We start from the raw sequence: 20650 nt of genomic DNA on the forward strand, positions 1-20650 counted from the left end.
CATATTTTCACATAAAAATTAACAGAGTTATGGTGAATTCTCAAAGAAACATATATATTGTGAGTTGGCTTACAAGGAAAAAGTTTTTAATTTCAGAGTGGTATCACTTATTTGTTGTCCCTACAATCTCTTGTGTAACCGTGACTGTGCTATTTAAATATATTAAAGACAAGGACAACTCTATCAGCTGACCTACACTTGAAATAGGACTTTAGAGTACAATTGATTGATGAATCTCTAGTCAATTAATAAAATTGCTTGCAAGCAGATCATTTTGTCTTTACAGCCACTTTTTTATTGTAATGAGAGCGCAGAGAGATTACATTAAGGACAACTAACACACACTATAAAATAGGATGACTTATTCCTCCATAAAACATATTGTTACCTCAGAACATAATTACAGTTACAAGCTACTAAAAGAATAGATCTTATAGAGGATTCACATTACAGCGGACCATCAAGATTGCTGTCAAACCTTCAATGTGCCTCCACTGGATGTCCTCAGTATGTCCGTGTATTATACAAAGATTCACCTTTTCCTTGTCGAGAGTGAAGGACATGTGGGCTATGAAACGGAGATAGAAGCAGCATTACAATGTATAACTGAACAGAGTAATAACCATGAGCCTTGTAGCTTTCTGTACTGTGACTACAGCACCATTATCATTTGTCCTCATTAGCTTCCTGTCATTTATTAGTTGTGGGCAGTTGAAGCAGAAGAGGCTAAATCACGACATAATTCATTCTTGATGGATTTCATAATGTGAGAGAGAGAGAGAGAGAGAGAGAGAGAGAGAGAGAGAGAGAGAGAGAGGATGTCCTTAAGTATGCTGTACAAGGAGTATGCTGTTCAAGAGCACCATCTACCCAAATGACGATACTCACATACACACACAATATTATTCAGTCTCATCCACAACCAAGCAAAAGCTCTTGGCTTCCCTCCATTGGCCTAAGTGATTGGCTATTGATTCTTTATACACTTAATCCATTTACTTGCTGACAGAGGACAGTATAGGAACAAAGCCGCATCCCTGAAAGGTGACCCAGCTACCTGCTGAACCATCACGCATACACAACCTGCAGAGTTGAGTCTGACAGTTTTGGTAACTTTCCGACACGCATGCCCATTTCACGCAGAGACATAATTAAAACCCTAGTCTATGTAAAGTACTGGACCAAAAGTATTGGACAGATTAAAACCTGATGATGGAGCTGGATGGAAAGTCAGGGCCTCACCAGAGTTGCAATTCATCCTGAGGGGAGCATGAATGTCTGTATCTAAAAGCTAATAAAATAATAATTAAGACATTATTTTATTAATATTACTGCACTATACTATGACTGGTTGGCATTACCGTCCACATTTAAACCAAACCATATTGTGGCCCCTACTGGCCTCTCACCAAAATTCAATATTGTACTTACCTCTTTCTCTAATAATCTCTCACAATATGGAATAAATTCACCCAGACCATAAATGGAAATATTTTTTAAAGTCCAACTAGGAGGTTAGATAAAAACTGCCTTCCATGTAACTCAATGCTAAATATTCTTTCAGTTTGAGGTTAAGTATTTCTGAGGTTTAACCTTGGTCTTAGTTGTAGTCCTGGGCTTAATTTATTGTTTACACTAGTTTCCTTCTGTGTGTTCAGTTTCTGAGAAATAGTATTCATTCCTGATCAGTCCTGTCCAATTGCTGTGGTATTGGAAATTTCATGGGCAGGCCTTGCTTGGACCTCATGTTTGGCAAGATGTAGAGGAATGAATATGTTATTATAAATGTCCCAACACCCGGGCAGTTCTCTGCATCACACAGCACTGCCCCCACTGGCATCCCTCTGGTTCCTGACACGCAATTCTGCACGTCATTTTCAAGGTGTGTCCGAGTAGCCTTAACTATGATCCACAAACATAAGAGCAACAAAAGAGCACAGCAGCACTGCCAGACAAAGACTAATTTGTATTACTTTATCATCTTTGTATGTTCTAACAAGTGTGCATGCTAATTTTGCTCTGGTGTGATACAAGAGGCTCTTTTGGAGAATACTGTTCACAGAGGGGGAAAAAAGAGGAGTGCTGTAAGAGAAAGACTTGGCCAGTATGAAAAATAATCTTATAAAGTAGCTGTGAAATACGATCAGTGACATAAGGACATTTATCCAAGTAAAGCATATTAAAGGAGAAGGGGGCCCTGATTCAACTTATGTTAAAGGATACCTTAAAATTCTTAAAACAATACCTACATGCCCATATGTTCACTGAAAGAGTTTTTGGTGACTGTAAGTCTTCCTCCTGTCCATCTTGGCTCTGAAGAGATCCCTTCCCAACATGATTTCAATGTAAGGCCGGGTTTAGTTCTGCAATGCAGCGGGGGGCTTCGGCAAAAAAAAAACACAGGGTCGTCCGCCAAAAAAGTTTAACCGGGATCATTTTTTGCCACATTGCAACGTCAACCATCAAAGTGCACATTCCTGGTGGATTACTTTGAAATGTGAAAGCTGTATTCCTACTGTTTACATCTCAATCGTCGTGACAAAGATAAAATAATCGCTGATTTCGGTCTGAAGGCCCACTAAGTGATGAGGGACAAAATCTACAGTCGTCATTCTGTCTAAAAATGCATTAAAGTACATCTGAAATCAGCAGTCATCTTCAGCAGTCTTCCAAAGTTACAGTCTATTTAGTAGAAATTCTCCTCTTGGTGTTACTATCCTGCCACTGCAGCTCAGCAAAGAAATACTGTCTGAGGAAAAACAAAGTGCGAATTTGGTACTAAAAAGACTAAGTTTGGTAGATACACACTTTATTTAACTAAGTCAGATGTACTTGACAGAATGAGAACTGTAGATATCGTCCGCCATCACTTACAGTGAAATCGCTTTGGGAAAAGATCTTTTAACGGCCAGTACGGACAGGAGGAACAATTTCAGAAACCAATAACCCTTTCCATGTACATATGGCCGTGAGTGTTGTTTTAGACTCGAAAAATTCCAAACCTATCCTTTAACACTAAAGTAGAGCCAAAAAGCTGGTAGGCAGTGAGGACACCTGCAGCAGAGACAAATTAACTCTCTGCTCTGTCCTTGGACGTCTGTGAGTGACCAACCATTAACCATGAAAACCTGCCGTGCCTGTCCAAACCATCTTCTCTTTGATTTCCCAAACTCATCAATACCCCTCCTATGAACTTACCCAGCTCTCTTCTTCTGCACATTCTGTCCATCACAGCCCGGGGAATTACACATGGAGGGAGGACTCATGGCCACAGTTCAGGGGTCAGGCACGTGGACCATCTCTGCTGCTCTCACACACCCATCCAACATATGAGCTACAGCAACAAAGGGCCACTTAAACCTGTAGTGTGCAAAGGAAGAGTTAAAAGTTAAATGCAAATATACATGCTTTTGTGTAAACCCCGAGTTTGTCATCTAACAACAAAAGGAAATATGGAAAGTAAGAGGACAGGAGAAAATAATCCCTGTTACAAAAGAAGTGTTAGTTGAATTTCTGAGAGATGAGAAGGATTATCTGGCTATATTTGGCCCTTACCCACAAGGGCAGAGGGAGATAGTGGTTGTAGAATAGCATGATAATGCTATTACCATTCTATCTCATCCCTGGCAGTCACGTGATCAGCAGCGAACAGTGGTATTTCCTGCTCCGAGCTGGGCACAGTGACACCGGGGAACGTTAAGTATTCTCCTGGTGGCGCTGGAGAGGAATTACACTGTCTTGTCCTCCTCTCTGGCCTCCCCATTAAACACAAATTACTGATTTATGTGGCAAGCAATGTCCTTATAAAAAGCTAATTTATCTGAGCAGTCAGCGCATTTCTTTGCATCTTCAGGAAAAGAAATATTTGATGATTTTTTTTCTGCATTTCTCTCAGTAACACATCAGCGGCACATTTCAACCGGACCTGGACCCAGAAGCACATATAGTCAGTTAGATCACTGTATCACCTGTTTTAGATTTGCGGCCGTTTGGGCCGAGCAGGACTCATAATGTAACATTAACTCTCCTTCCTGTTCCACATGAAAATTTAAGTGAAATCCCAGAAGTGCAGTAAAAAAATAGTGTGCTGGCCAAATGCAGCTCCTGGTCACACACATGGCAGCGGCAGATCATTTACTCCAAAACCACCACAGTGAGGTAAAGTCTTTGGTTTAAACAGTTCCTTTTTACAAGCTCTGACTGCTCCACTGCTGACCTGCGCAGGACAGTCTGCCAGATATTGTTGAAAAAAACAATATCCATCACTAGTTTCCGCCTCAGCATTAATTCATTTTGGGAAATGAGAGTGGTATCGATCTGCTCATCTAACTCTCAGCAAGAAAGAATAAGAGTATTTCCCAAAATGTCAAACTACTCCTTTAATCTGGTGAAAACTGCTATTGTGAAGTGAGGCTTCATCATATCTGTTGAATCAGAGATGAGAAGATGAACCAGGCTAATCACTAACGTCCAGTTGCCTATAATTAGTTTGATACCACTTTGCTCTGTTTCTGGGATTCCAGCTGTTTATAGTGAGCAGTATCAGTGCTGCTGTTTTAGCTTTTTTTGTTTTGTAGATTATTTTTTCAGCATTTCTGCTTTATAGAGACAGGGAAGGCAGGGGGAGAGAGAGGGGATGCAGCAAAGGGTCCGGGCCAGACTCGAACCCGGGCCGCTGCATTAAGGACTCAGCCTTGATATACGGTATGCGCTCTACCAGGTGAGCTACCGGGACGCCCACTGCAGTTTTATCTTGAGAAACCGCTTGCTCTGTCACTCCACTGCAAAACACTGCTTCTCACCAGCTGATGAATGTGCCCAGTATTAAGAGTACTTAGGGTATATAAACAAAACAGGAAAGCTCAATACAGCAGATGTCTTAGCTATGAAACCAAGGCTGTGTTTAGAATCACTCCCCAGCTACTACCTAGTGCACTTTATTTACTTTTTCCACCATTTTATTTGAGCGTCCAAATTCTGATTCTTGTTTTTTTTGTCTTAGTAGAGTACAGTAGAAATACAGACAGGAAATACAGGATGATATGATAACAATAAAGGCTGGGATCAGACCTGGGACATTGCAGTTGTTTGGTATGCATCTTAAGGTTTTGTCTTAGTGGAACAAAAAATGTAGTGTCCATAGCATGTACATTACTTTTTCTAATAATTCCAACATGCAGCACTTCACAGTTGATAGATATGAAATTACAGGTGTGTGATAATGACTGGGACATTTTGCATGAACATCCCTGGATTAGTGAGGTGAAAGCTTCGTTTTGTATGATTAATTTATACTCTCACAGTGTAATACTTGTAATGCTCCTGTTTGGTACAAACCTGAATGAACATTTTGTCTCATGAAAACCAACTACAGTGTAGAGCCTTATGTGAAGCAGAAATGCAGAAATTCAACCTTTCAGGTACAGTATCAACTGGCTAATAACTAGCGACTGAAAACAGGCAGGTTTAAGGATCCACCTGAAGAAGACAGACTGATTTCAGTGAGATTGAAGATGAAGTCCATTTCAGGTTTTACTGCTCATTATATGATGATTTAAGGGCTTCACTGGTTGGATGATTATAAAAAAGTTGGTGTTTCAGGAAGGGAACATTTCTTTGTGGCAGATTTTCTGGGACACGAGATAAGGTTCTTTACAATGCCATCTTACAGTATATGTAAGATGTTATGTTCCTGTCTGATGAATGTTTCACCACCGCAACTGTATTTTTGGTTTCTTTTAAGCCCATGTTGGGCACTTGTATGTGAATTAATAACATAACTTACACCAGTCATTTATGGCGCAAAATGATGAAGTGTCTGAAATCTAAATTTACTGCTCACTATAGAGGAAACTATTGTTTATTATGTAGTATATGAGTGGGTGATTTTGGACACAGCTCAGGCCTTTTGACTTAAGGAATACGGTGTTGTAAACAACTAATATACACCTGTACAATCAAATGCAATCCAATACAACTGTTCTGCTATAAAGTCTACTTTTATGATGATATAATATTTATTTTACACTGTCACATAAGTGTTTTAGCATTGAGGTGATAGTTAGCGATGGTGTTGTACCGGACTGCGTTATATTCAGAGGTGTTTCTAATATTCTGACCCCCTCATGTATGGAAATAGAGAGGACAAACGTTTTTAAACACCTCTGAGTGTAATGCAGTCCAGTACAACAACACCTTTAACGCTGACCTCAAAAATAAACATATAATTGAATTTACACATTTCAACAAAGTGTCACCAAAAACAGAACATTATGAGCTCTGTAAAGGTAGATGTTATGGCAGGGCTGTTGTATTGGATTGCATTAGATTATACAGGTGATGAAGTGACCACTTTGGTGACTGGTACATTTATTTAAAAGCAAACAGAACAGAGACAAACAGAATCATTACAGACTGCTTGCAAATGTAATTTATTTTTTTCTGGCAAAGTCTAATGCTCACATTTAAGCTCTAGACAACATAAACAGAAAACGAATGGCATAGAAAAGTTAACAACATTACACGTAATCAAATCACGCCCTTAATCATTACTATGACCACAGTCTTAACTGAGGGTTGTCCGGGTGCAGCTGTTCCAAGTGAAGAAGCCTTTCCATCACAGATTACAGGGATCGTATGCGCTCAGCTCAGCTCAATCCAGATGTTCGAGCCAGGAAACCGTTCAACAAAGTGGGGTTTGAAGTGGTGGAAAAGTGGACAGGCCGGATGCTGTATGACCAGTTTTTAAGTCACATGGCTTGGGCAGGACCTGACCTTCGACCTCATGACCTCACCTCTTGGCCTTCTTCTCCTTCATGATCTTCTTGCTCTCCTCTCTCCTTCGTTTATTGACGGGGTTGCGTGGGTCGTAGATCTCGAAAGTGTCCTCGTCCTGCATGTTGGCATCCTTGACTTTTCTGGTTTGCTCATCAAACTGCAGAACATGGGCCATCCTAAATCAGATGGAGAGAGGTGGAGAGTTCAAAGAACAGCGGCAGAGCATCCACTAAATCACAGCTCTGTAGAACTTTTACAGAGAGGCTTGTCTCTTTTTTCAGCTGCTAATCATGAATATCATTATCAGAATAATAATAATAGTAAAAGTCATTTATACCTACATTAAAACAGGCAAGTAAAAGTGAATAAAGTGAGATAAGTTCACAAACACAAAGAGATGAAAACAAAACATTAAAAGCATGAAACAAGGAGGAGGATTGGCTAGGTGCTATGCAGTCATGCATTAGCATGCTTTAAATGGAATATGGGTCTGTCATGTTGGCAGTAAACAGGCATGGTAAACAGGCTAGGGCTAAAAGCTCAGATAAAGCCAGTTGATTTGCATTTTGCGGAGCTCTGATGCCATACTTGAAACTGAAATTTATCATGAAATACCCAAAATTGTTTCAATATAACAGCTGCAACTCCACAGTAAATCATTAGCAACTACTCTAGTGAAGACCCTCGATACTAAAATGCTGTTTTCTTGTGTCCCGAGTGTGAGACTTTTCCCCTTGTAACAATACTAAATGTTTAGTGAAGTTTGTGACTGATGAGCCATCAGGTCAAGCAGTGACCTCTTTGTATATTTACTTGAATGCTTACTTGCTCTATATAAATGATGATTGCAAAATGACTTGTACTACTAATTAGTATTAAATTATTTGTGATTGCGATTTTGAGTAATGCTTGTACACTGCTGTCAGCATTAAAGCTGTATTAATTGATTTTTTGGGCCACCTGGGGGCGGCAGAAACAGGGTGGAAACTCAACATCTGACATTATTTTATTACCTTATAAAGTTGTTATGGTAAACATGTTACCAAAACATTGCTAATTTACACATCCATCAGACACAGAGCGACGTTAGCACTAGCATTAGGCCACCAGATGAAATTTAAGTTCTCCCATTTGGTCTGTTTTGTTTTCCACAAACTCCTGAGGGAAATATCTTCAGCTGCTGAATGCTTCACTTTGTTCACCAGCTAGTCCGCTAACATTGTCTGTACGCTACCTGCCCAGCACTAAACAACAGACAGTGGGTTTATCAGAGCTTTTTCACAGAAAACAGCTGCCTGCTGCGGCTGGAAATGGAATGATCCATTGTGAATATAAAAATATTGATTAATCAAATGACTGACAAACACTACACAACTTTATCCAAGTGATTGGATGAACTTTGTCATTTAGACTAAACCCAAATTATTTCTAAACTATTTCCAAAATATTCTGTATTGCTGTCTGTGGGAAGCTAATATACAGCCATGTTAAGCCTAGGCCACACAAGGTGTTTTGAACACAGATTTTAAGCCTTGTTGGAATTTAAAGTCACAGGGGCAGCCAGACAAAATGGTTAAAACATGAGTCTGATGAGTCTGGTTGGGGAATATTCGACCATATTAATACTGGTATTCAAAGTGTAGCAAAACCTAGTTAAAGAATCAGACTTAAAAAACGCTTCCGTTAACACAGGACCATTAAATACGTATTTGAATGGTTTTTCTCTGTTAAAAGTATTAGTATAGTATATTACAGTATTAGGCTCATATTTTTGAGACATCTTAGCAGTTCAAAAATCCTCAAAGAAAGCCCTGGTCCCAAGAGAGCAGACGCTCATGTGTCTTTCATTTCCCTAGTCAGTTTCTCTTCCCCCAAATACAGATTAAAGAATCAGGACATTCCTCACAGGAGATATCAGTGTCAGGCACTTCACAGATAAAACACATTTTCTCCCACTGACAGAATTTCTTCAGCTGCTGTATGAATGCTATCAGTAAATCTAAACAACAAAGCAGGAGTGACTAATCAATTACAAGGATTCATTTTTAGCCACGCTAGAGGCTAAAAAAAACCCTGCCATGTTGTCAGCCGGCCACATCCTCCTACATTCATGTCCGAGTGGAGAATCCAGAATCAGAAATAACTGAAAAATGTTGGATTGTGGACTGGGAAAGTTTTTAGTCATGCTAGCAGCGTGGCTCTGTGGATATGGCAATGTCAGTCTGTCCACCACTTTGGTCAGGGCTGAAATATCTCAACAATTATTGGATGGATTGCCACGAAATTTTTTACATACGTTCATGGTCCCCAGAGGAAGAATCCTAATGACTTTGGTGATCTTCTGACTTTTCTTCTAGAGCCACCATGATGTCGTGGTTTTGAGTGAAATACCTTATCAACTATAACATAGATTGCCATAAAATCTGGTACACACATTCCTACCCCCGTCAGGATGAACTGTAATCTTTTTGGTGATCCCTTAACTTTTCATGTAGCACCATCATCATGTCAAAATGTAAATGTGTCTAATACTTTGGTGTATGACCAAATACCTGCAAAACTAATGACATTCCCATCAGCCTCAGCTGTACTTTGTGTTTAGTACTAATTAGCAAATATTAGCATGCTAACACGCTAAACTAAAAATTATACCTGCTAAACATCAGCTGTGCCTAAGTACAGCCTCACAGAGCTGCTAGCGTGGAATCAAAACCGAAATCGTCAATCCGACATTCACACTCAATTCATGGCATGATTGGCCGGCTCTACGAGGATGAGAAAGGGAAAGCGCTCTCTTTTTGTTTGTTACACACCTATTTCTGTCACTTTTCACGTGAACAACCGAGTGCATCACTATGAACTCCTTCCAGGAGAGACCGTCTGAAAATATGCACCGTTCTCCTCGTATTTAAACAATATCACATCTCCCCCGTCAGATGAGACTGAGTTCTGTGGTCTACAACGTTGATCATGAGTTCTTAACTGGCTCCGTTTACTGCTGTTCATGTTTGTCTGACAAGCCAGTGGCTCGAACATCTCTATCTCTGTCGATGTCCATAGACTAAACTAACATGCACACATCTACATCAGTAACGATAGCTTCCCTCATACCGGCATATGTCACAATCTTTGAACCTTCCCTTTAAAGATGACGATCAGCAAGTCTTTCTTATCTGCTAGAGAAAAACATATTTACGTGACCTTGTGCTGTAAATGTCTGGGTGTGTACATTGTGCCCATGTGCAGCAGTGTGTGTTTCAAACTGGCTGTAAATAAAGAAATTGTATATTCTCTATTGTATATTTTAAAAATATTTTGTGTTTGATGCCGTGTCTACGGTGTAAAGCATGTGGTATATGTCTGCGCCGTTCTCTGGCTGAGTGCACAGTTTGGGTGTGTTAGTACGTCAGTCTGTGTGTTTGCGCACTCTGCACTCTCTCCAGTGTTCATTTGAAATCGGCAGGAGTTGTGACAGCTCATCTAGAATGTCATGGCTAGACTCTGGCAGACCCTGAGGACTCCTGCAGTGTGAGCAGGCCGCCTCTGATAATTTGTCTAGCAGTCTCAGTGATGACAGCCCGCCGGCCGTACAGCCTCAGAGTCATACAGCTTCGAGAGGTGACCCAGCGTTCAGGGCTTATCAAAACCACTCTGTGCTGCCATGATGTGAGGCTACAGAAGCCTTTCCTCAATTTATTTTTCTTGCCTTTTTTTTTTTTGCTCGAGTAGGGGGGGTGGGAGAGAATTAAGGAGTACAGGAGGGATGGTGATTGTAACGGCGGGCTCTTTGCATTGAGTGTGTGGACTCTGTGAGCTTGTGTGTGTGTTAGTGGAGAACGAGAGGAGGGGGCTGAAGAGGGAGAGTCAGACTTTGTAGACAGAGACACAGATGGAATAGTTTACCTCCTCTGGCCCAGACTTGACTTCCAATGTCTGACCTGTTGTAACCCACATTCTGTTCACAGTGCTCCTAGAGTGGCACAGACTTCCCACTAGTGTTTTTCAAGGACTGCTATGCTACTGCCGCCATCCCTCCCTCCTTGCCATACCTGGAGGGGGCGGCACAGTGAGGTGTCTACAGCCGGGAGAGGCTCCAAAAGCCAGCCAAGGCTTCTCTCAAATTCATTAGGGCCCCCACACACAGACACACATACAGACAGACTACACTTCAAGGGGGCTTCTCGAGACTAATAGCAACTACAGATTTTGTTATTCTAAATCTCTCACACACAGACACTTTGCTCAAATTCAAACACATGGTATTCATTTCAAACCCCTACTCTGTGTAGTTAGACTTTGAGATCTTTGGTGAAAAACAGAATATGAGAGGAAAACACAGCGTCAGGGCTGATTTCCTGATGGCCAATCTGGTGGCTGCGGGTTGAAATCCCAACTTGACAAACACACACACACACACACACACACACACACACACACACACTTGAACTTTCACACAGAACCTGAAGCAAGCTTTGGATCTGACAAAGGTCAGTTCCATCATTTCTGGTACAAAGAAGGATTTTCTGCATTTAGGCTGCTCTTACTATTATAATAAATGGTTTATTTTACAATCTCTTACAATCCAGTGTTTACAGGAGGGTATCAATAGGAATAACACAATGTAAATCCAGCAGAGGCTAATGAAAAAGGTCTTTCCGTGCCAACTTGTCATGCTTGAACTTAACCGTCCACAAAACAGTGTGTTTGCCAAACTTCTTGAACTCTCCAGGAGCACTCAGGACTCTGGTGTGCTCACATGCTGCTCAGTGCTGCTACTAATATTTGCTAGAGTGAATAGTGTCAGTGATTTAAAGCTCAGCAGACAGCTTACACGGCAGCTATTTCATTCTGTCTTATCCAGTATTCCTTTTCCAGAGGCATTCATACACTGTGAGTATCATAAAATACTGACAAAAAGGTCCTCCTAACTTAGGTTGGCATGAAATTACAATAATTGCAGTTAAAGTAACGAAATACTAAAGTAAAAAAAAATAATTAACAGACAACCATAAATCCATAAATCTAACCTGATAAATTTTATGAAAAACAATTTAACATTTAAATGAAAGTTTAACCATTGTATATTCAGTTTATTTAACTATCTTGAGTTATACCTAAACAAGTAAAAGCAGCACTATACAATAATCCAGTAGTTTATTGTTCAAATTGGTGTCATTTCATTGGTGAGCAGATTGTGTGATTTCTGTCATGGTTTCCTACTAACAGGTGCAGTCTTACTGTAAAGCCCTGGACTGTTGATACGTACCAAAAGAACCAGTTGTTTTCAATTGTTTTCTACAGTAAATCATTTCAATTTGGAGTCATGACCACTTCCTTTTACTCAGCCAGGTTATGGTGGGAGTGGGCTAGTACATTTAATTTCTACTTCAATATTTCTACATTAAGCTAACTTTTCTTGCCACAAAGCAACATAAGCATTGACTTAAAGTCACGTTTCTAGCCACCTGATGAATGTAACTCCGATATTCACTCCCCTTTTAGCTGTTTTTAGTCTCCACCAAGTCCTGAGGGAAATATCTGTCTCTTTAGCTGCTAAATGCTCCACTATGTTCCTAACCATAACAGTAAAGTTGCGGGTCGTAAAACCAATGAAACTGTGAGGAGTATTAAGGTCACGGTGTGACCCGTGCCTCACCAAACTCCCGAACCCCGTGATAAACAATAGGTGTTATAGATGTAAAACGTAGCATGATTCTGCAACGGTATGGCCAGTTTTTTGGTAGATGGTTTTGGAGAAATTGAAATTTCCAGAATTTGTTTGAAAATTGGCCCAATGACCCAACGAGCCTCGGTTCAGCAAATATTAGCTAAAATGACGATACCCGTAGCAGCAATGATGGTGAGTGTGCTGCCATTCCAAATGATACACAGATCCAACTTCAAATAGTATTAGTAACAGTGATAATGACGGTGATAGCCAGCATCTGAACAAGGTGCTGTGTTTACGATTTGGCTTCAGTAAAACCCCAAATGTTGCATGCATACTCCTCTCAGCCCCAAATGGAAGTTAATGTACTGTAAGGATGGACTAAAAAGAGTGAAGGCTGGGCCACGGTTGGCAACATGCCCGACTTTGTTTAATCAACTTCTAAGTAAATTCAAACAAACTTAAGAATGTTTTGATTCCACAATGATAGATGACCACAAAGCCAAAAAAATAAAATAAATATTCCACTTATGGTATTAGGCTCACTGACCATCCTTTGTCGTCATCTTCTGCCAGCTCCTCCACGTCCTCCTCTGGAGCTTCAGTGATGGCCGAAGACAGCTTGGACTTGAAACGATTGAGGAGGGCCAGTGTCTACCAAAAAGATCAGACATTATCACTATCCCAATCAATATCCCAATAGTCCCCAATCCGTCACCTGAAATGATTTGTATTTAAAGTTCAGTAAGTAATGACCACATATTGGGTTCTTTTACCTGTTCTTCTCTGTTTGAGCCTTTCTTCCGTTTTTGTTTCCTAAGCTCTTCGTACTTCTTTCGTCCCTCCAGATACTCAGCCACGGCCTCACTGGACGGCTTTTTATCCACTGGAGAGACAAGAGAGACATCACTACTGATTACTGTTAACTAACCCTAGATGGCAGTGGCAATATTAAAGCAAAAAATAAATTAAAAAATCAAAAAAATCATAAAGTACTTTACAAAATATTTTTAAAATATAAACAACAACATAACCATTGAATATATTAAATCCAGTTCTTCTCTAGGCTTGGCTATATTTCCCACTACGCAGAATCAAAGATTGCTGCCAGGCTTGTTTGATTTTTCAAGATTTGTCAAAGAATTTGGGAGCCACCAAATGCTCGCAAACCATAATAATATTGGAACACCCAATCCCCATGCACCCACATCCCCTGCCCCTCATGAGACATAAAAAAGTACAAAAAAGGAGGATAATAACATAAAAGAAAATTCATTCCATTCATCGAGAGAAGAAAAAGAAAAAGAAAGAAAGAAAAGAAGAAAAAAGGACATTTTGATACACAACATTTTGACAAAACCTGGGAATGAACACACACTTTCTATCTATTTATATCTATTTTGCAATCACAAACAGAAATGACTAAAATTGTTTAGTTTAGACAGACGAGGAGCTAAAAAAAAGGGCAGAACATGATCAGAGAGAAAAGACAAAAGGAAGTAAAGCTTGTCAAGCTGTGACAGTTGCTGCCGTATGTGATCTGAGAACATGATAATAAGAGAGGTGAAAAGATGAGTCAACAAAGGGGAGTCCTCTCATCTCAGATTGACTCTCTGAATGAATCCATACTGCTGCCAACCTTCACAAAGATGTAGTGGACTAAAGCCCTAACCTAGTAACCCCTCACTTTATCTCAGAGATGACCTATATTCCGGCTGCTACCTTATACCCAAACATTATGTAACTGATCGCTCCCAGGCAAGGAAAGACCCCTTTAATCCTTAGCGGAGAGCGGACACATGGGCATATGTGCACTTCATTCTCTTGGTTGGAGGAACGCAAAAACAAAAGCCATTAAACTGATGTTACAGAAATATTAGCAAGGAGTCGTCTTTTTATAAATATGTGTTTAGTTTAGAAAAAGTTTATAAAAAGAAAACGACTCTTCTCGCTCTCTCTTTTCGAGAATTATGTCTAATATAGGAATAAGAGCTACTAATCTATTAATCGAATACATAGGATTCATAAATTAATTGATTGAAAAAGAAGAAATCGGCAACTATTTTGATAACCAATTAATCGTTTAAGTAATTTTTTAAGCTAAAACTCCAAACATTCTCTGGTTCCAGCCTCTTTAATGCGATGGTTTTCTTCCTTTCTCTGCTTCATATCATTCTAATATGAATATCTTTGGTTTTTGGACAGTTGGTCGGCAAAAATTCACTTGTTCCAGCTTCTCAAAATGTAAATATTCTTTGTTTTTCTTAATCTTCTGTGATAGTAAACTAAATATATTTGTGGTTTTAGACTGTTGGTCGGATGAAACAAGACATCTGAAGACGTCACCTTGGGTTCGTGGAAATTTCTGATGGATGTTTTCACTACTTTTTGTGGACTAAACAATAAATCAAGAAAACAATTGCCTGATTAATCGATAATAAAACAATCATTAGGTGCAACTCTAATAAGAACACAAAGGTCTGAAATGTAAAACTGGACACTACAGCAGCTACATATAACGAGGTTTGATCTGTGTGTGTTATCAAATGCAGGCAGACAGAGTAAAGCCGCAGTGCTGACGTCAATGCTGGAAATAACTTTCCACCAAACTGTCCTCCTCTGCCGTATGTGTGAAGTAGTCTCACATCGTGAATGAAAGGAGAGACAATCAGCATGCTGACATTGGTGTCTCATGCAGTTAATGTGCTTCTGTAAATCTCCCAGCTCAGACATGCAGGCTGTGAAGTCACAGAGCGGCAGACAGTGAGCACAGTCTGCTGGCTGCCGGAGCGCTTTCTTTCCACAACAAAATGTGACGTCACAAGCACCGCGAGCGTCACCTGGCTGGCCAAGCTGTGCCACTTCTGACTGGACGCTGTGACACATTCAGCTGCACCAAATAAATGATGTAACAGAGAAAATACTGAAGTCCGCTGCTTGTCATTTAGTAAGAGCTGCAATGTTATGAGTTTCTGTTAATATGTATTTATTTATACAGCCGTTTATCATGAGCAGTAAAGTCTCTCAAGAGGGCTTGACTATGAAAAGATAAAGTGCTTAATACGATCTACTAATAAACACTAAATTACAGAAGAAATGCAACAACGTAAAACACAGGGGAGAAAAATAAAGCTTAAGACACAGAAAAGCCTGTTAGAAAACTAACCTGAGGTTGCCCCACCAACTAGAGATTCTTCCACAAAAAAAAACTTTATTTGGGTAAATATAAATTTAAATAATTAATAAATAAAAAAAAGGAAGAAACCTTGGACAGGCCATGTTTCATTCAGGCCATCTGTTATTCTGCTTACATAAAGGTAAGCAGTAACATATTTTATTATAAATACACACAGTCCACTGTATCTTTTAATCATAAAACATTTTTATGTTGCAGTGAAGAAATTATAGTCAGAGTTCAACCTCAGTCTCTCCAAAATGAAGCCAAGTCTCTTTACACTAAGCAGCTCTCACAGAAAAACATCCTAAAAGGTACAAACGCTTAGATGAGAAGGTCGATACCGCTCTCATATTACTTCATCGCTAAGTATGAAGCTACCGCCAGGAGAATGTTAGCTTAGTTTAGCATAAAGGCTGGAAACAGGGGGAAACAGCTAGCCTGACTGTCAGAAGGTAACAAAATCAGTCTACCGACACCTCTAAAGCTCGCTAAGTAACACCATATATCTCGTTTGCTTAATTCATACAAAAACCGGACTGTAAAAACGACAAGTTGCGGTTTTACAGGGGGTTATGTGTGGGACTATATCTTGGCTGGGAGCCGTCACTGTGAGGTTCCCAGGCGGCCAGCAGAGACTCCTGGAAGTTAATGCGTCCGGCCAAGAAATATAACGTGTTAATGAGTGAGCTTTAGAGGTGCTGGTAGGTGGATTTTTTACCTTCGGTCAGGCTAGCTGTTTGCTCCTGCTTCCAGTCTTTATGCTAAACTAAGCGAGTACAGATTTGAGAGTGGTACTGATCTTCTCATCTAACTTTCAGCAAGTTAAATATTTTAAAAAGCATTATTTCATCAATATAAATAAAGTAATTGAGATATAAAATACAAATTTATAGAATCTCAAATTAAGTACTTTAATGTCATTTAGCCCTCTTATACCGGAAGATATTTCACTTATGTTCTTTGGCAGAAGTCACATTTCTTGTTGAGGAGCTCAGGAGGAATGTAACAACGAAATGCAACAGTCACATGTTCGGGTCGGCTATCATTTAAGAAAACCATGCAATGATTCTAGTTTCTCTGGGCTTTCAGGCTGCGAATACTGCAAATACTGAGCTTTCACTGGAATTTCCCAACACAGCCCTGGAAATCTAAGCGCCACACTTTCTCCACTTCCCGCTGTGTCAACATGCAAGTCTGCTCTGCTGCTCGAGGGGCAAACCCTTTTCCTCTTGATTTATGAGACCAACAAGTGATCTGCCTCCATCTCCCCCCCAGTCACCTCTCCTGCTGCAGCCTGTGACATGCTGGATGCTGACTGATGATGCCCTGAGGTCCTACATGAGGAACACACATCACCTTCTCCAGCTGTTGTCACTAACTACTATCTTTGAGTTTGATGGCCTTTCTAACTACATTCCTCCCCTCTCCTGTCACATGGGCTCAAGAGAGCTACAAATCAAGCTGGTGGTGTTGTAGCAACCAGAGGCTGCTGTGGACGACAAACACCTCTTCTATAGAATAAAAGGTTGCCCTTATCTGTTTTCATTGAAAAGTCAAACCAGCGCGGCGCCGAGCTGTGAGGCAACATTACTGATGATCATCAATCAAAAACAAAAAAATGATTTTGTCAGTTAGTGCCTTGAGGTCAACACCAACTATCCATCTTTGATTTTACAACAACAAAGAGTGCTTAATATTTCAGAAGTGTCCTGTGAAAATTACTAACTTGGTCAAAAACTGTCAAATGGTATATTGAGTAGGCAAAATAACATGCTAATCTTGATCACAGGTAATTGACGTTTCAAATGTCTCTCTGCTGCAACATTTCTTCAAAGTCAACAATATGCAACAGGCAGCAGTGTAATAAAACACCAAGAGCACACAGGCATAACCTGTGTAATATCTACGTGGGATGAAGACTGCTGCCACATCATTTAGGGTGGGTATTGAATGGACAGTGGTTTCAGAATGGCTCTCTTATTTTTGGCTCTGGCACCCAGCGGTCATGCCAAGAGAGAGAAAACCAGACTACAGGAACACGCTATAATTTATGTGATGAAAACTGAAGTGATGACTGTGAAAAAATAGTTCAAAAAAGGTAAAAAAAAAACAACCTCCCCCCCCGATATATATATATATATATATATATATTCTGCAGACAATTTGCTTTTCACTCCAATCAAGTGTAATGTCATGCACATGCCAGCCATATGGACGGCTGCTGGTGGAGGAGGATGAGGAATGGGCACTGACTGATTTAATGCAGAACTGTGATGGGATGGTCAAGAGTTACATAACCATTTATAGCAATATTACAGAAAATTAGACCATTGCAGTGAATCTTTACTCTATTTGGTGTCTTCTATGTGTGTGTGTTTTATGCATCCATGGGCTGGGTACAATACATGACTGAATTAAGACAGAAATAATAGAAGGTAACTGCCTCAATGTTTGTTTTAGCATGAATGTATTACACTGTAAGTACGTTTAAGCTTTAGAAGTAAGTAAGTAGTTTCCATAGCCATGCATGAGGTCACACATTAGCTTCAGTAGCTGCAGTCGTGCCTTAGCCTGAATAATGGCAAAACTGTGGGAATGTATTGATCTTAAAATAAATAGCAACCACTTTACACTGACATTGATATATAACAAATATACAAACATCATCTTGGGAGTCCAACCTTAAAAGGGGCAGTTCACCCCAAAATCAAAAATACATATTTTTCCTCTTACCTGTAATGCTATTTATCCACAGACCTTGTTGTGAGCAGTTTCATGTAGGAACTATCGGTAGAAAGAAAATAGTTCCTACATGAAGCTGCTCACAACAAATCTGTGGATCATCTTGAGTAACCGGGTCATGATTTCTAGAAAGAGACATTGGTGTTGAGTTTTTCAAATGTATTTTTCGCGCTTTGAGCACCACAAGCCGAGTGCCATATAGTCCCATTATATAAAAAAAAAAAATGCAGATATCTCTACGGCCGATATCTCCAAAACTCTGCAACTCACACCAAAACAATCTAGATGGATGAATAGCACTACTGGTAAGAGGCAAAATATGTATTTTTGATTTTGGGGTGAACTGTCCCTTTAATTTAAAGCAACAGAATGAAACAGAGCAAAAGTATTATGGCAACTATTATGATAAAAAAATATGCTGCAAAAAAATCCATGCAATGATTGTTCACCTCTGGTCCTATTGTGGTAGTTAGGTTTTGCTGTGAAGAGATATTATTCAAGTGCCATGAAACACAAAATTGGTAATTGGCACTGTGTCGTCAACATTTTTATCATTTTTTAAGACTTTTGGACAACTGACAGTGCAGACATAAATGGGAAACACTGGGAGAGGGGAGGTATGACACGCCACAAAAGGTCCCTGGCCGGGGGATATATGGTATGCGTCTCAACCACTAAGTCACCAGATTAAATACCACAAGCTGCCTCTCAGTTGGTTGGTTGCAACAGAAACAAATGATAATATATTAGGATTGTAGGACACAGAAATAACTGATCAAATATCCAAATCCACTAAATGATTTTAGAGTCTGTCAGTATGTTACATAGAGCCCTCTTACCAGAAAACATTAAGACCAATATGAAATATAACATCAATGCCTTGGTTTGTTCGCTTTTTCTCACTTTACCCCTGAAACTAAAGAAGGGTATCATCAAATACTCGGTGATACAGTTGCCGGTCACGCCAAATGAAGTCAAATTTGTTCCCACAGACCAAATTTGGTGGATTTATGGGCAAAAAGAAACGCCACCAGTGTGCACATGCTGGTTGTCTGCACATGCTGAAGTCTTCACATAGTTACCACACACAATTACGCCTTGGGCCAATGTATTGTCTGTTTACTTCCACAGAATTTTACAAGATTTAAAACTTTATGTTTACTTCTCGTGTTGGAAAAAATTATCAGTCGTAAGCTGCTTCATCTAGGCTTGTCACCATTAGACAAACCAGTCCTGGAGTCACAGTGAGTATACTGGTTGCATGATGCACCGTGTGTGACAGCAGACTGCTGCTAAATTTGGTTTAGTTTAGTGCATACAAGTTATGTCAGGGTACAGGTGGTGGACTTAATAACAAGAAGCACTGCACAGTGCTACAGCTGTTGTCCACCAATTGGTATTTAATGTATAAGAATATCATTTCTAAATAAAAATAGTATTTGTTGAAAAGTTTAGGATCTTCTATTAAATCTTTCAGAGCTGAAACAATTTGTTGATTAATTGATCAGTCTCTGGTTCCAGCTTCTCAATTGTTTAGATCTGCTGGTTTCCTTTGTCTTATGTGAAAGTAAACTGAACGTGTTTGGGTTTTGGACTGTTGGTCACACAAAACCAACTATTCAACAATTTGGAGACGTCACCTATGGCTCTGAAAATGTTCTTCTATTTTCTGACATTTTATAAACCAAATAACTGATAAATGAATTGACAAAAAAGAGAAATTGTTAGTTGCAGCTCCTACATCACGTGCACCCCCCACTGAACTTACACTGACCAATATGAGAAGCATGTGAGTGAAATGAGACCAGAGGTTGACCCTTACAAAGAGGTCAGAGCAGAACCAGGAGAATGATTTAAGCTTTAAGGGATGGCAGTCTCAGTGTGAGCCTTAATGTGAGTGTGCAGCTCTAAGTGCTGCGCAGCTTCTCCAGTGGGATGAGATAAAACGAGCCCTCACCACAGTGTTCTTCTGTGGCTGAGCTGAGTTTCAAGATTTACAGCATTTGAGCAGACATCTGTCTCCCCTGCAGTGGCCATTGGCCCATGACATCTAAGAATTCTATCTAATGGAATTAACTTTTGCTTCCAACACAGAAATGTAATGAGGAACTCTTAAAAGAAACTCCTGCCTCTGGCTAAGCTGCCAGAGAAGCACAAAACAAAGGTCCCTGGCAGAGTTTAAATACCTTAAGATAATGGAGGAGCTTAGGCTAGTTGCCACTCTGTATAACAATGCAGGGCTGTTACTGACTCAACACTTGAGTTTATAACTGGATCTATTAAGA

The 20650-nt window shown here is 39.9% G+C and overlaps 1 protein-coding gene and 1 long non-coding RNA gene across 2 annotated transcripts in view; both read right to left on the reverse strand.

Moving 5' to 3' along the window:
* Positions 1-291: 291 nt before the first annotated feature.
* Positions 292-3765, reverse strand: LOC122865493. The gene is made up of 3 exons (XR_006375491.1): positions 3556-3765; positions 3199-3360; positions 292-568 (listed from the first exon to the last, which is right to left on the reverse strand). It is a non-coding gene; the product is annotated as an uncharacterized LOC122865493 (long non-coding RNA).
* A 2650-nt stretch (positions 3766-6415) lies between these two features.
* cwc27 (CWC27 spliceosome associated cyclophilin) overlaps positions 6416-20650 on the reverse strand; it is a 30359-nt gene continuing 16124 nt past the window's right edge. The window contains exons 12-14 of the mRNA XM_044174489.1: positions 13222-13331; positions 12996-13099; positions 6416-6953 (exon numbers count right to left, since the gene is read on the reverse strand). Of these exons, the coding sequence (XP_044030424.1) occupies positions 6791-6953; positions 12996-13099; positions 13222-13331 (377 nt within the window). The 3' untranslated portion in view covers positions 6416-6790. The remainder of the gene's footprint in view (positions 6954-12995; positions 13100-13221; positions 13332-20650) is intronic.

The sequence above is a fragment of the Siniperca chuatsi genome, linkage group LG18, assembly GCF_020085105.1.
Source record: "Siniperca chuatsi isolate FFG_IHB_CAS linkage group LG18, ASM2008510v1, whole genome shotgun sequence".
NCBI lineage: Eukaryota > Metazoa > Chordata > Actinopteri > Centrarchiformes > Sinipercidae > Siniperca > Siniperca chuatsi.